Here is a 17215-nt window from a genome sequence, read left to right on the forward strand (position 1 = left end):
TATTCTACTCTGAATAAGCTTTTTCACAAAACCAATTTTTGCGTATGGTCAAAGGCTAAGAAATAGGTGAATATATAAAAATGACCCAGTTAAAAAGTTTACATGTGCTTGATTCCTAATACTGTGTACCGTTACCTGGATGATCCATGACTTTTTTTGTATGGTGACTGTTGTTTGTGAGTTGCTTCTTTGTCATGAGCAGTTAAACTGCCTACTATTCTTCTTCTTCTTCTTCAAAAAAAGCTCCAGGTCCTGCACATTCTTTGGTTTTCCAGCATCTTTTGCATATTTGAACCCTTTCCAGAAGTGTCTGAATGATTTTGAGATCCATCTTTTCACACTGAGGACAGCTGAGGGACTCGCACACAACTAAGGCTGCAAAAATTCACTGACAATCACTATGCATTAAGAGCCGGGAATATATGAAGCAGTGGTAAAATGTTTTAAAGAAAATATCTTTGAATTTTTATAAACCTCACTAAATTACTGTATGTTAGATGCTTATGCTTAAATAACAAAAAAGTTTGTCAATGACGTAAGAAAAATAGATGTATATTTTCTAAAAACAACTCTCATTATCTTGTGCAATTTTGCTTCTTGATTTAAGTGCATATTCTTTTAAGGCTATTTAGATATTTTTACTGGAAAACAAGACAAAATACTGCTCAGGGAAATGATTTTTTTGCAGTGCTTCCATGGCTCTGTGTGTCTAAAAAGAAAGCATATGTCACAGAGTGAACTCATAAGTGCTCCTGACGCATTTACTTGTAAAAGCAGTGGCTGTGTAGAGGTGTGCGATACACTCCTCTGATGGACTCTGCATGTATTAATGCTTTGTGGCGTTAGACTGGCAGGTTTCCAGGGCTGCTCAATGAGGCAGCACTCAGTCTGCTGAGCTCTTTCTGCCTCACGTCACTCTGTTTATTCTTCCCTGCACTCCAGCAAACCAGCTGAGCTTCTGGAATACACTCGATCAGCTTCTATCTCTGTACTGTGTCCACAGTTCCCGTGCCAGTCAATTCCTTAACACCCAACACATAACCTTCCAACCCGAGAACCCATTTTGATGATTACCAAGAGCGTTTAATTCCACTGTCTGTGTGCACAGCCTTTGGGGAGCTAAATTGACCCAGTTTCTGTGCGAATCTACATTTAGACTGGCTCTGTGGGCTAAAATCATCTATCCTTGATCTCACCCTAATAAACAAACAGCAGATATATATCTTCCTTTGCTGCCTTCCTGTCCTTTGAATGAATGGTGCTTTTTAAACCACAAACATGTTGTTCTCTGTGTGCATGTGTGTCCTATACCGATAACTCATTATCTTTAAGTCATGGCCATTAATTGATATGCTAACATAGTAGGTCTCTCCTGGTGGATTGCTGGTCTTTTTCTATAGGGTCTCACATTTTAGATGAGCTAAATGCAAATAATTGTATAGTCATTCATAGTTGGGTAGCAAAAATTGCTTATCTTTTTAAAAGGGCAGAGAGAGTGCTTTCAATATCTTTTATTGTTGATTTAAAAGACCGCTAATTCTTCTGTCACTTGACTGATCCCAAAATAAACAGTTTTACATCTTCTCATCCTTGAAAACAATTTACAAAACTATGCAAGGTTTTTAAAAAAACTTACTAGATCTGCCCATTGATGCTTAATTGATTCATTATTTGGCATATAACATAATTAATTAAAATTAATTGCATATTTTTGCTGAAAAAAAAAAAACACCAAATAAAGATATTTCAAAGACACTATTATGGCAGAAAGAAAACAGCACATACATGCTGTGAGAAGATTTGTGTGTGCACTCGTAAGCCGCGTCTCAGGACTTAACACGCAAATATTGAGTTCTCTTTCAAGTCTTGCGCTTGAACGAACAAATTCACTCAAAAATTATGTCAACATGCCCGTCTTGGCGAGTATTCTATCAAACATATTAGTTCATGTCTTAAGTGAATGTAAAAAGTCGAGAAAGACAATGCATGTGTATCAGTATTTTGGATCTGTGCATTATGTCTTAAAGTGACAGCAGCCTAATATTCCTGCTGTCTGTGTTTTTAATGTTAATCAAACAACAAAAGACAAAGAACATCACTCACTGCTCTTAACTGAATAGCTTTTGTAACTTTAGTAATGATTAATCTTTAGTTTGTGCAGTAAAGATTAAATGCAATTTTATTTTAAATTTGATTACTTTATTCAATTTCTGTACCTGAAAACATAGTTTTTATTTTATTTGTATCTTTGTTCTATTGTATTTCTTTGTGCTTTTGCTTGTTGTTTGATTATTTGTACTTTTTTCTTCATTTTTTTGTTTGACAGTAGTTCTTTATTCAATGAACATAGTACAAACCAAACCATAAAACTGTGATTAAAAACCGAACCGTGAGTAATTTAAACCCCCTAGTGTATGTACACATGCAAACAGACATCTTTAGGAGTTTGTGTTGTATGTGTGTGTCTGGTTTTCATGCATTTTTCAGTGCATTAAACTGAAATCTAGAAGACTGAGATTTTAGAAACCGGAAGACTTTAGAATTTAGAAAACTGAGACATTAGAAACCAAAAGCTCGATGTTGCTGTTTGGGCTGTGCAATAATACATTTCAATGTTAGATGTAGAAAAGATTAACTTTTTAACATGGTTGATATCTGGCTTTAAAAAGGTAAAATCTTATACATGTGGCTAATACCATAATGTCATACACTGTAAAAAATGACCGTGATTTTAACAGTAAAAGACTGTAAAAATGCTGCGGTGAAAACTGTCAATTGGTTTACAGAAAGTTTCCATACTATATACGGTGAATAACTGTAATAGATATCATCTAATGGTAAATTTAATGTAATTTTACGGTAAAATACCGTTAAATTCGCAGTTTTTGGAGGTGAAAAATAACAATTCATTGTAAAATTTACAGTGAAAAACCGTAAATTGACATTCCCACAATTCCCTGCGTGACACTTCACATTTGATATATTTTCGTTGAAATAACTCTGTTTCTTCTTAGTTTTTCTCATTTTTTTCTAATCAGTTATGTACATTAGGGTTTTATGTTACATCTAATGTTGTTAATTAATGTTTATTGCATTTTTAAAATTTCATGCATGTTACCATGATGGTGTTTAGTGTGTGTGTGAATGACACTGTGTGCACCTTCTATATGTTAGTGTTGTTCTTCTCAGCTTGTGGAAAATCTGCTTGTGATGAACTTTGATTCATCATGTGACTCTTATCACCACTGTGTTTGGTGACTGTCAGTGTATTATAAAGGTACAAAACAGATATTAGTACTTAATTAGGTTGGTAAATTAACATTATATCAGTTAATGAAATACGTTATTTTACCGTAAATTTAACAGATTTGTTTTTACGTTGCTACTGTATTTTTTACGGTAAAGTTCTGGCAACCCCAGCTGCCGTTTTTTTACCGTAAATTTTACTGGGATTTTTTTTTACAGTGTAGGAATAGTGTGCATAATCATCGTATTCTTCTTTTTCCAAAAATCACTGTTTAGTGCAAAATTAACATCCTTTATACCCATGTATAAAATCAGCCATCACTGTCAGTTTTGCACTGTGATTGGTGTGGTCTGTCTGTCTTATTGAAAGTGCCAAATTACTGCCTTCTCAAATACACTCCCGAAAGACAAGGATCCACATGCAAAAATGCTGCTTCACACAGCTAATATAGAACTGCTTTTTGTGAAGCTTTACTTTCCACTTTCTACCAAACCATATATAAATTGCAGAATATATAAATTGCAGAACAGAAGCAGTGTTACTAGTGGTTTCAGATTTTGGACCCAGCGTTTATCGGCACTACACTAATCATTTCAGCGTTGGCCATTTAAAAATACAACCTTATCTGTCGACTAATTTTAAACCTACACGTCTCAGTGTTAGCAAAACCTAGCTGCATCGTATGAGTCATTTCCTGCTGGATTGAATTGTTAACCTTAATGTTTTAATATATGTCGTGACAACCAACCGTTTATCAGTGTTCCTCCCCCACTGCCAGGTAATATAGCTGAGTGTGCGTGTGTGTGTGTGTGTTCACTCTTTGGCTCATGCTTAAATAGAAGCACAACCATGGCGGCGAGTGCAACCAGTGCTTAGCCTCTGCAGGGAGATGTCAGGCAGAGCAAGCCAGCTGAGCGCAAGCCCTGAATACGGTCAGAGAGTGTGTGTGTGTGTGTGTGTGTGTGTGTGTGTGTGTGTGTGTGTGTGTGTGTGTGAGGGGGTAGTGCAGCTCAATTTCCATTTTTATTAACAATCCTGTTACCTCTGTCAGGGAGACGGATGGACGGGAGCTGGTGGATCAATGTCACTCTCCCTCCAGCATGCCAAAGAGCCAGCACAAGCACACCATTAACTGCTTCCTGTCCTACCCCTGCTCTGTGCTCAGCCCACAAGGAAGAGCTATAAATACTGCTTATGTTACCTTTCTCAAGGTCTTATCAAAGGTGCAATAGTCTTTAACAGGCACTACAAATGCAATTTCTTGCCATTACACAGCAGGTAATTGATTGTTCAAGTGCTTGCTGTTAACTTAATTAACGGCGGTGTTTTAGACAAATAGCACTATTGCAATCGCTCATACAGGGGATTATGGGGTTGTTCAAATCCCTAAATCTAAGTATTAAACTTTGTTGCATAAACTAACTCTGTTTGTGGTAAGGACATGAATGATTTTTGCTGAGAAAAGCCCCCAAATGAAGATAGCTCAAAGACATTATTGTGGCAGACATGTAAAGCATTGAGAAGACAATATAAAAAGTGAAAACACAGTATAAGCAAATGCATAGGAACTAGGGCTGTGATATTTTTTTTTTTTTTTTTTTTTTTTTTTTTTTTTTGCGTTAATTAGCTCGATTAATTGCAGAAAAAAATAATGCGTTAAAATTTAAACGCATTTGCCCCGCCCCCAGACCTACATAGGTCATCTGAGATTTCACATAGTTGATTGATGATGAATATGATGCAGGGCAACAACTCACTGCGTGATATAGCCAATAGAATGCAGTTAGAATGTGCATAAAATTCAAGATATTTATTGATTAAAATGAATGGAGAATATCTCATGTTTTTCCGTGGGTGCTCAGCGCCTATGTATATAGCCTATAGTTCACGATAGGCTATAGTTAACAAGTTTGGGAATATTTTGAATAAAAAATGAAAAACTAAATAAAAGTGATACATCTGTCATACAGCGCTATTGTGGCAGCGTGACGCGTCGCCCCCCCACATTTACAATAAAAGTACACGTATTGTGAATTAATTTAATAAACTTTGTAACCTAGCATTCTTGGTAGCCTTCAGTAAATTAACTTCTCTAAGAAAATGATTCATAAAACATCAGTTGACCATATGTTTACTTTCAATTTCATATTTCCATATTGATAAAAAAAAAAAAATTAAAATTAAGAATTAAAATGTACTCAACCTCATTGTCCAAAAGTTTGTGCATTAAATTTTATGATGAATCAAATAAAATATTTCTATCTGTATCTACTTTTTGTAATGTCTATTTGATGTTTTAAACAATAATGACTTCAAATTATCTTTTGGGGTTAATTTCTCAGCTAAATTTGATGTATGATAAATTAATTAATTGCCACATCATTTAATTAATCAGATTAAAATAGCCCTAATAGGCCCTAATAGGAACACATTAAAGTCGCGAGTGTGGCAGATCTGAATGCAGTCGATTTGTGTAAATCGCATTTAAGTGGACTAAATTATTGGAGAAGTCACCTGGAAGATCGATTTAGGACAATTTGATTAAAATTTACGAGGTCAAAACTAATTTTACACACTGCGTGAATATAAAAATCTAGTTTATTTACTTCATGTGCAAAATCTATGCAGTTATTCTGACTTTTTTTTTTACTGCAGTTTTTCATTCTTAACAGAAATTACTGCAAGAAGATGAACAGTTGGAGAAGTGTTTCGGAAAACCTCTCCTGCTGGGTTTTGATTTGTGACTCACTTACGCCAACAAGAAGAGGGACTCCCGGTAGTTAGTGGGGATGATTTCTCCCAGAGAGCCATTCGCTCTGCTTTCTCAAACTGTAACCGAATACAAACCCTGATGGATTTTGCATGCACAATGATGGATTTATATCCATGTGTTATTTTGTGTTTGCATGCTGGGGTGTATCTCACGAGACTGGTACAGGAGTGTGTCTGCTGATGAATGCTGAGCTTGACAACTCTTAGTGTGATGGTGGGGAAAGGTTTGGATCCCGTCCCTGCTGAAAAGACCAGCATAGCTGATCACCAGCGCCCGCCCCATGGAGGGGCCTGACGATCAACCCAGCCCCCCACAACTGTATGACCCATCTAAAAAGAGTCCTTTTATGGTAGCTGTAGCCTGACATGGTTGGTGCCCCAGTTTCTTAACTAACATAACCACCTAGATATCCTTAGTTAACCAGCTTCTGTTCTGGTTGAACAGCTTTACCAGCAAAGTTTTGGTTCATCACCATCAAACCAGAATAAACCAGCCAGGATCAGCATGGAAATGAATACTTGTCTAAGCTTGTCTTTTTCAACAGGGTAAACTCCTGCTTCATTTCCTGCACACAAGACACTTTTAACCTTAGTCTGGGTGGAGGCCATATTTGATTTTAAGCAAATGACACCAAAGCTGTTAGGCATAGCATACCTTGCCTTGATGTCAATCAGTACGTCCACCAGCCCAAAAAAAAAAAAAAATCTCAGGATAACATGGACCAACTTATTGAACATCTATCTCTCACAGTCTCACGTCAAATTAAATATGAATCTATCCTCACTAAGGTACATTGGAAAGTACGTACAGCATTCGATTTTGTCCGTGTCATAACATTAATTTGTTCTTTTTGAGTCTAGCTCTGTACCAGCCCACACACATACACACATCTCCATTTGCCCTTGCAGCAGGGAAGGTTCAACTCGCCCTCCCCCCAGAGAGCAGCTTTGCACTTGAGCTGACCGTTAAACATGCTTTGCTGGGTTGCCATAGGAGGGCTGAGCACAAAGGCACTGGTCCTGACCTCCGAGCGGCTGTTAGCAGGGCTCCTGCGGTCTCTGGGAGAGAAAAAGAGGCGCCAACATCGGGCTTAAAGATTCTCAGGAAGCTGTCAGTACTGACACATTTTCTCCCTCTTCGCTGCTGCACATGCAAATCTCAGTGCCTCAAAAAACAGAGCACCAGATCAGCCTCAGTTTATCCCCCCCTTCTGTTTCTCTCTCCTCCTTTCTCTCATCCTCTTTCTTTTGCCGCTGCTCTACTAATGAACATTTTCTTGCCCTGCCTCCCCCTCACAGGAGAGAAGTGGAACAGAGAGCTCAGCAGTGTTTGAGTGTGGGGGAGCGGTCATGTACTCAAGTGTTTCTCATTAATGAATGATAATGGAGCCATCATATCTCATGTAAAGAGCTCTGTGACTAATTGTGCTACACTGTTTGCTGGGAGGATCTGCCTGATTTCTCTTTCAAAGGCTTTAGTGAGTCACCATCAACATATATGTGAGATTTTATCACCTGGATTTAGTTCTGACTCACTGTTTTGCAAGATTGCAATATACAGAGACCAGCTGGCTGTATTTCAATGGAAGCTGGTGCTTGTTCAAAAACCAGTCTGTTATGGTACTTTCATGGTTTTGGACATGTTTTGTTATTGTGGACATTGGGGGAAACCATGCTAATAACATGTTGTTGTTGTTTTTTTTAACAAGCTACAGCTTCTATTGTGTATTCAATTGTAGGGCTAAAACATTAATAATGCCTAATTATAATCTTTCCGACAATGGTACCATGGTGATATCATATATATTGTAGACATGGTATCACCATGGTATTCTTTGATAAGTTTGAGTCCCATTTATGTGTTTCTTGATTATATCAGTTTAAAAGGGAAGCATGTACAAGAACAACAAAGGGCCTAAGACAGAACCTTGTGGAACTCCATACTTCACTTTTTCTGTGATGTCAACATAATAAGGCTGAAACACTACTTATGCTTGATTATTTAATTGATTAGCATGACACAGAGTAAAAGTTAAAGGTGCAATGGGTGATTGTCTTCAGAAACATTTTTTGTTATGATGGTTGAAAGTCTCCTCATATTCTAATATGTTAAGCGATCTAAATATATTTTTATAAATCCATATCAATTGTGGAAGGTGTAGGTGTAACAACCTAAATGGCATTGGAAAAGTATTGACCAAAAGAAAGACAGTCTTAGAAAGGGCTACAATGAAAAAAAAGGCTTGATCATAAAAGAGCTAAACCCTTCGAATTAATATCAGCGTTGCTTTTCCACGCTGGAGATAACTGCGGGAGTCAAAGGGTCTGAAAGATGATGCCATGGTTGCAGAATTTCTTTTGGACAGGTAGGTACATGGTATGATTCGATTTTGATGTGTTTTGATAGTAACATATAATGTAGCATATGCAGTTTGTGTACTAATTAGCTCAACGACAGCAGCGCCCAGAGTCTAATCGGGAACTATTTTTATGTTTTCAAAGTTGCAAGCAAACTACAACATCCACACCTTTGGTGCATGGATTCGTAAGGCCACCACCACCACCGCGAGATGCTTCAACCATTTGTTTTTGAATCTTGCTACAAACAATGAGTAAAACGTCTTGTTTCCTCCTTCAATGAAAATACCCTGAGCATCCCTGCGGGTATTGTGTGTGCCGTCCTTAGCACGAAAGATAGTTTTGTGTTGTTCCTTCACTGTGTTGTTTACAATATATTTTTGCTGAAATACTATCACCTTTCTGGTTTAAAAGACAATGATGTTGTTTATTTTGTGTTCAGTGCTGCTAGTTTTTCATCAGCTGCCACATTAGAAATATCCAGCATATCCATTTGCTGCATCTAATTCATTTTTAAAAAGTTGTTTATGTTCGGTATTGTAGTACTGTTATTCATTGAACTGTAAAGTTTTCTCACAGGTGAAATACACGATGTAATCCAATAATGTTGTCCTGGTTGCCTGGCTTCTGGTCTGTGTGTGTTCATTTGTTTTGGAGAAGGCGTGGCTTTGGACAATGATTTGCAGGGAGGGTGGGATGTATACTTTCAATGCTAACAGACTAAAGCTAGGATTTTCCCCAGAACACCTACTGCACCTTTAATGTTATGGATAACATGGAACCATGGTTTTATGGACATTTAAAGTTTTTTTTTTTTTGTAATATGGTGTTTCAGTAATCGTATGAGAGTTTTTGAGATATGGTATGATGTTAATGGCATGTTTTTTAATGAGGGTCTAACAACGGTACCATGGTATTATCATATATATTGTGGACATGCTATCATAATACCATGGTATATTCTTTGATACCTTTTGATACCATCCAAAAACACCAATATGGTTCTTAATATCATGTATATTAATAATATGGATGGATGTTTTGTACATTATCTGGGTAGATTCTGCTAATGATGTCTACATTGCTCTATGGAGCGGATGGTTGTGACTGAGAATGAGTTTAGTTGTGGCTCCAGCAGTAGCCTTGGATCTGTGCTTAGCCTCAGGCTCTTGTGCTGACAGAGAGGGGAGGTGATTAATTGCCTCGGAGGGAACAGTTGCAGGAATTATTAATGGCTGCAGGATTAATCTGTTTTCTCTGGTTTGCCCATTAGTATGGGCGACCCTGGTGGCTGGAAGATTTTTTCTCCTAGTCTGGAGCTCCCTGGCAGCTTGTAGGATGGAGCTGTGTCTTTCTTTTCATCAGTCTCTTTTCTTTGTCTTTCTCTTCATGTGTCTGGAAAATTCCCATCCTCAGCTGGCTATTTCGGCAAACTCCAAACTCTGTGTGGCAGGTGGAATTGATTAATGTCACAGCATATTAGGGAAAGTGCTGTAAACACAGTGTGTCCCTGTTTCAACAGTTCAAGCACTGCAATTCCTCTGCATACCTGTCCTGGTCTGTGTGTCTGTGGGTTTGCATCTAAAATGGGAAAATGCATTAGGTTTTTTTGGAAGCATGTTCAGCTCTCAGCTATAAGCCTCAAACCCAGGCCTCCATAGGCAGAGGTTGGGGCGAATTCGAGCTACATGACTTGACTCGAGTTGCAAATTTAAGGACTTGTGACATGCTTGACTAAATGAAGAAAGTTATTCGACTTGACTTATGGGGCGTTCACACCAGACGCGACTTGCGCAAATAAATTGCGCTATTCGCGTGTAGTTGGACGCTTGAACATTTTGAGTTTACTTTCTTCATTCGCGCGTGAAATTCCCTTCACAACTGACACAAATTTGCGTCATGAGAGGGGCTTCTGCCAGGCGGCTCCAGTCTCGTTTCTGCACACTTCCTCTGAATAAACACATCAACTCGTCAGCGGGAAAGTAGTTGTAAAATACGGCGAAAAAGCTCAATTTGCTGACTTTAGCTAGCTTGTAGTCTCAATATATATATATATATATATATATATGTATATGTATATATATATATATATATATATATATATATATATATATATATATATATGTGTATATATATATATATATATATATATATGTATATGTATATATATATGTATATGTATATATATGTATATATATGTATATATATATATATATATATATATATATATATATATATATGTATATATGTATATATGTATGTGTAGCTCAAATTGAATAAAGAGTGTTTTTTACAACTTCCCAGATTGTCCGACCTCCGCCTTTCTTCCAAGCAAGATCCTTTTTATTCCTGTTTCTATAAAAGTTTGAAGATGTATCGTACAGCTCTGGGTATCCACATACATCGACTATGATTTTGTCCTCCATTGTTGTTTCGGATTTCTGCCTCCTCTCGCTATGTCGTAATCACGTCACTACTAGAGCAAGCTCCTGATTGGTTAATGCGGCGCGAAAATTCGCCAAAGTTCAGATTTTTCAACTCGCGCGAATCACGCGTCAAACGCCAGAAACGCTCAATTCGTGCCGCGTCATTCGCACGAATCGCACTGCAGGATGTGTATTCGCATTTTTGCATTGACTTAACATGTAAATCACTCGCGCTTAACGCTTCGTTCGCGTCTGGTGTGAACGCACCATTAGACTTGAGAACCAATTAAATATATTGTGGGTAAAATGCCCATATTATAGAGTTTTTATATTTATAACATATAGTTAAGCTCTATTTCCAGAATTTCAGCACAGTTGTAAATGGGCGACATCAGGATGTTCACTATGGTCACATATTCTGAACTTCTGTTTAAGCCTAAAAGCAAAGAACAAAAAATAGTAAATATTAAAACTACACTTATTTCGGTTATTTGGTACTGTGACTTGACCTGATCCTTTGCAAGACTCGAGTCACCTGACTTGACTTGACTTGACTTGACTTGCTTGGTTTGTGTGCACTGCGAGCATTTGGCTCGAGACTTAATGGAAGGGACTTGCTTGTGACTTGACCATGTTTGAATTTCTCCCACCTCTGTCACCACAGAAAGCTCTGCAGAAATTATAAGGACCATCTTCCACAATGTTCAAAATGTCCCCTGACCTTTGCATGTTTGTTTTTTGTTTGTTTTTTTGTTGTTTTTTTTAGATATTTTGGCTATTTTGACAATGGGAAAACATATTGCTTGCCTCTTGCTTGTTCGTTTGGTAGATAATTTGGGCAATGTGTTTATACTTTTTTTCTGATAATAAAAGTGTAGCACTCTCAGCTCTCTTTTAACACACTTGATGAAAAAGGTGCACATATTCCATGTGGACCTATTCATACCTTTCATTTTAGCCCAATTCTGCAGCAAGGGAAGTAGTTGAGTAAATTCCATACGATTGAACCAGCTGAGAGTCTCTTTCAGGAGACTTGTATGCAATGAATTTACTGCAGTGAGGGAGCTGTAAGTGTCTGTGAGCATTCATGACATGCTCTAATCATTAAGGTACTTAGAGTTAGATAGGAAAAACGAGCTGGATTTCCCCAGACTGTGTTGTGATTCTCCCTTGACACTGCTGAGCGTTATCCATGATTGAAACCCTCAGAGTTTGAATAGTGAATAGTGATTTGTTTTCATTAGGCTTTGACTTGACTCGATATCACAAACTGAAACATCAAAACAAAGACTGTCTATCTTTATTACATTATTATTTCTAGTCATTTATTCAAGCTCATCTTAACTCATTAACATGGATAATACTTCTAGAGCTAGATCAACAATGCTCCAGCTGTCTGTGTTTATTACCCCCACTGAGTGCATGTGTTGATGTCCCTCCTCCCACCCTTCACTGCCCGTGGCTACAAGACAAACAGCCTTTTCAGGAACCAATATGATTGAACACAACAAAAACAAGATCATATTTTCTCCTGTACAGTTCCTTTGGGGATCTCCAACAATGAAATCCATCCTGAACATTTATAATACTATTGGATTTCTGCCATTTGTGGTCTTCTATGGACAAGTGTGAAACATTATAAGTGTAATCAAGGTTTTAATGAGAATAAAGAGATAGTCTACCAGAAAATGAAAGATATTATTGGTCATTCAGGAATTACATCCTTAATGCACTCAGCTAACTGATATTTCATGTGGCTAGAGAAATTATCAAACTTTTAGTTTTTAGATAGTTTTATCATCATCACCACCACCACCACCACCACAGTGAAAGCTAATGTCATGATTTCTCTTAATATCATCTAAAGGGAATGTACAAGGAGAATAACAAAGGGCCAGAGACAGAGCCTTGTGGTACTCCATACTTAACTTACAGTACATTGATTATATTATTGATCTGCCTGCATTGTATGAGAGCTGAACTGAGATGGACAATGACATCACTGTTTTCTCCAGAGCTGCTGTATAGATAAATGAACCAAGTTAATAACTTTTTAACAATGGAAATGAATCAACACTGAACATGCTTAAGCTGGACAATGACACTATTTTCTTCTAAAGCAGCTGTACAGCCAAAACAAATGTTGTTGCATTATTTTCCTGTTATTGAAATCTGTATTGTAAGAAGCGTTATATGAATAAAGGTGACTTGACTTGAATATCAGTGAATAACAATTTAAATTTCAGTCTTTAGGGGCGGTCACACTGCACTTTTCGTTCCATTGACTTCCATTCAAACGCATGCAAATGCATCAGACCGGAAACGCAAGCTCGTGCGAAAAATTTCGCATTTCGCTGCATTCCAGAGTTCAAGTTTGGTGAACTCTGACCTGCGAATTCGCATCACGTGAAGACGTGCGACCAGTAGAAGATCAGTTTGTCATGGCATGACCTCTTGGCTGAATTAAAAGAATTATATTTTTGCAGTAAAGTCGAGTAGGTTCTATTTTTACATTTTGAATGTATTGCTTTAAGTTATGTGTTAAATTCATGTTTATAAAAAAGACGTAGACCGTGACGTCATATCACGACTGTTACAGCATCCGAATAAATTTCGCACGTTCAAAGTCTAGTGTGACCGCGGCTTTTCTCACTAGATTAGAATATAGCGCACAATATAAGTTGCACAGACCACTTTTATGGTATTGTTTTGTCCTTTTTGAAGCATCCTACTTGATGACCCCTGCTTAAATTTTTAGGTGTATTGTTTTAAGTTCCAGCAGAGTTCCCTGTTACATTTTACATTTTACTTGCAAAAAAATTGAAAAAAAAAAAAAAACCCTACCTTTTAAGTTTCCAACAAACGGTTATAGTTCTTCAAATGAGCCCAGGGTGGTTCTATTCGTTTTTTTGTTTTTTTTTGTCGTCTTTGTTTTTTTTTTTTTAACTAGACTATATGTGGTCCTGTTAGATGGGAAGATTACATAAATTCTGGAGTTCAGTACTTGATCTGAGCGTAAGTAGTTGGAGGAAAGCCAGATGTGCTAGATGATGGAGTTCCAGCATTGCTCCGTACCCACTGCACCTATTATTGGGCTGGCTCCCTTGCTGCAGTATGGGTAATAAACTGCTTCACAGCAGCCCCCAACTAGAGCAATCAATGGGAAATTATCTTGCCAGATCGATGTCTGGGCTCTTAGAAGTTGCATCACCAGCCAATGCAGAAAACTGGGACTCAGCAGCTCTACGCCACTATTGGCTGAAGAAGTGCATCTCCATTAGATTGTGTTTGTACTGTGATGTTTCTTTATAGTTAAATACGGTATGTTATGTATAGATCTCTCTCAAATTAAGATTTTGATTTAACCCCGTAGCATTCCTAAGGTCTCTTTTAAATGGTGTGTGTACCAAGAGCAGTACAGTGGAACACTAACAAATTAAAAATGATTCTGGAATAGTATTAGCTGATTTCAAATATGCTTTCATTGCTCAGTTTGTTAAAAAAATCTCTTTCTCTTTGTTGTGACAGTGTGCTTTGAAATATCATTCAGATACATGTTCTGAAAGATTGTTTACAGGCTTTTGCTTTCCTAGAGCCCAGGTCTAAAAGAACGAGACAAACAAAAAGACAACATCCGATAAGCTGGCTTTAGCGTAAGTCGTGTTCCGTGACTCAAATTTTGGTCAGGTAACAGATTTCATCAGTATGAGCTTTTTGAAGTGAGCCAGAATTTGCAGTCATTGCAGGTTGACAGATGCTACCGCTGTACATCTTGTGCTGAATGCTGCCAACTGAAAAAAGTGGCCAGCTAAGATCAAGGGGTGGAATTGAGAGTCTTTGCTTTCCCACAGAATAGAGATGCTGATGCCAGCCAGATCAGCATCATCTCCTTTGCTATCGATTGACTGGCTCCAGTTTCAGAATTGAAGACTGTTGAGAGCCTCGTACAGACGGCTCTTAGCTACTGTAATGCAACATTAGGAATCACAGAATCTCACCCCTGAAGAATCTGACAAAACAACCGACACTAGCCCAAGATAGTAGCCAGAAATTGAGATTTCTTGCAGTTCTTGAAGATTAACTCTATGCAACTAAAATACTGGATATATATTAACTGGATATGTTAAAGGATTAGTTCACTTCAGAATTCAAATTTCCTGATCATTTACGCACCCCCATGTCATCAAAGATGTTTAGGTCTTTCTTTCTTCAGTCGAAAAGAAATGATCATTTTTGAGGAAAACATTCCAGGATTATTCGCCATATAGTGGACTTAGTGGCTACCAACGGGTTGAAGGTCCAAATTGCAGTTTCAGTGCAGCCTCAAAGGGCTCTACACGATCCCAGACAAAGAATAAATAAATAAAAATTGACATACTTTTTAACCACAATGCTCGTCTTGCACTAGCTCTGCGATGCGCCACGCATTACGTAATCACGTTAGAAAAGTCACGCATGACGTAAGCGGAAGTACCGCTGTAGGGCGAAAAACTCCATCTCATTTTCTCCTCCAACTTCAAAATCACCCGACATTAGGGTGTTTGACTTAGTCTTTGCACGTTCACTTTGTAGACACTGGATTGGTACTTCCGCCTACGTCACAAATGACCTTTCCATCATGATTACGTAATGCGTGGCGCATCGCAGAGCTAGTGCAAGACGAGCATTGTGGTTAAAAAGTATGTCAATTTTTTATTTTTTAGAAAATGAGTGTTTCACTAGATAAGACCCTTATTCCTCGTGTGGGATCGTGTAGAGCCCTTTGAAGCTGCATTGAAACTGCAATTTTGACCTTCAACCCGTTGTACCCCAGTGAAGTCCACTATATGGAGAAAAATCCTGGAATGTTTTCCTCAAAAACCATAATTTCCTTTTGACTGAAGAAAGAAAGACATCAACATTTTGGATGACATTGGGATGAGTAAATTATCAGGAAATTTGAATTCTGAAGTGAACTAATCCTTTATTCTTATACAGTAAAATTGAGAACAATTCAATGTTTCATATTAATTGTTCTCTTTTCTTTAGATGCGGGTAACACTGGACTGTTGTACATCATTCTAGGAAGAAAATTAGAGCTCTCTGAACCAGTTAAACGGTTTTGAGTCAGTATTCTCAGAATTTCTTGCTCTTCACATTCAACAGATGGACTATTCTGTGAATGCATCATCTAGATTTAAACCTGTCCCTGAGTAACGATGTGTTAGTGTGACATTTACAGCACTGCAGTCCCTCTATGTACGAGGAGAGAGTGTGAAAAAGGTGTTGGAAGTGTGAATGTGTGTGTAAACAGATTCATAAATTCTCTCTTCCTGATCCCAGCCCTCAGCTCAGCAGGGCAGCTTTTCGTTGTTTGACAGGGGGCTTTGAAAAGGTCACTGGGACTTGAATCGCCATTAACCTCACCCCTCCCCATTCTCTCACACAGGGAAACTGGAGAGCCAGAGCCACCAAAGTGCCAAGAAGTGTTTAATGCAGCCGGCGTGACCTGAACAAAGCCATGGCGGTCAAGAGACGAGGAACAGAGAATCCCGGTGGAAGTCTCACGTCGGCCGTGTAATGCTACAGTGGGAATCGCCACGTCACGTAGCTGGGACATCAGTACGGCAAATGCACAATCGTTCCCTGATTGAATGTTATTGCTTTTTCTGCAATAAAAGGCTGAAGACTTCTTGTGTGTCTGTTCTTTAATACATTTCGGTTGTAAAATATAACGTATTTGTTATAATTCTGCGTATAATGCTGCCGTATAATTAACCAGCTCCCTTTTAATCTCAACTGGATTTCCAGCTCATAAAGCCGACGGTCTGAACCAGAACCGGTTGGCTGAGCATGGAATTTTCTGCTTACTAAAGAGGCAATTGTGCTGGAGAGCTCATATTGGAGCTGCTCTTGTTATTTGGGCCACAAAGCCTCTCAGGTTTTGGGCCTGCTGCTCTCAAAGTGATTGAGTGGCCTCTTTGTGACACAGGCATCTCTGCACCAGAAAGAGCAAATGACTGGCTCCATTAACGGTAGATTGCATGATGGGAATTGCATTCAAGTAGCCATGGAGCATATATTTCCCTCTTCTTGTGCAAAACGGGACATCGCTTCTTCTGTACATTTCAGCACGGGGAAATACATCAACATGATAAGTGGTTAGACAACATCTGCGCTCTGGTGAATAGAGAGTCTGTTCTGGGATTGCTTCATTTTTTATTTTGGTTCATATGTCATATGTGAATCATTTTGGGTATTTCTCACAAATTAATTTAAAAAAGAAAAAAAGTCAGCCACACTTTATATTAGGGTCCATTTCTCACTATTAACTGTGACTTTTGCCAGAAGGTAGTTGTTAGGAATTGGGAGCAGGTTTAAGGGATGTAGAATAAGGTCATGCAGAATAAGGCTTTAATATGTGCTTTAGAAG

The 17215-nt window shown here is 38.1% G+C and overlaps 1 protein-coding gene across 2 annotated transcripts in view; it reads left to right on the top strand.

The window, feature by feature from the left end:
- Positions 1 to 16474, top strand: part of trip4 (thyroid hormone receptor interactor 4) — an 87007-nt gene extending 70533 nt beyond the window's left edge. For both annotated transcript variants that reach the window (XM_048185572.1, XM_048185573.1), the window contains one exon: positions 16232 to 16474. In XM_048185572.1, the coding sequence (XP_048041529.1) occupies positions 16232 to 16290 (59 nt within the window). In that variant the 3' untranslated portion in view covers positions 16291 to 16474. The remainder of the gene's footprint in view (positions 1 to 16231) is intronic.
- The last annotated feature ends 741 nt before the right edge of the window (positions 16475 to 17215 follow it).

This window comes from Megalobrama amblycephala, linkage group LG3 (assembly GCF_018812025.1).
Source record: "Megalobrama amblycephala isolate DHTTF-2021 linkage group LG3, ASM1881202v1, whole genome shotgun sequence".
Taxonomy (NCBI): Eukaryota; Metazoa; Chordata; class Actinopteri; order Cypriniformes; family Xenocyprididae; genus Megalobrama; species Megalobrama amblycephala.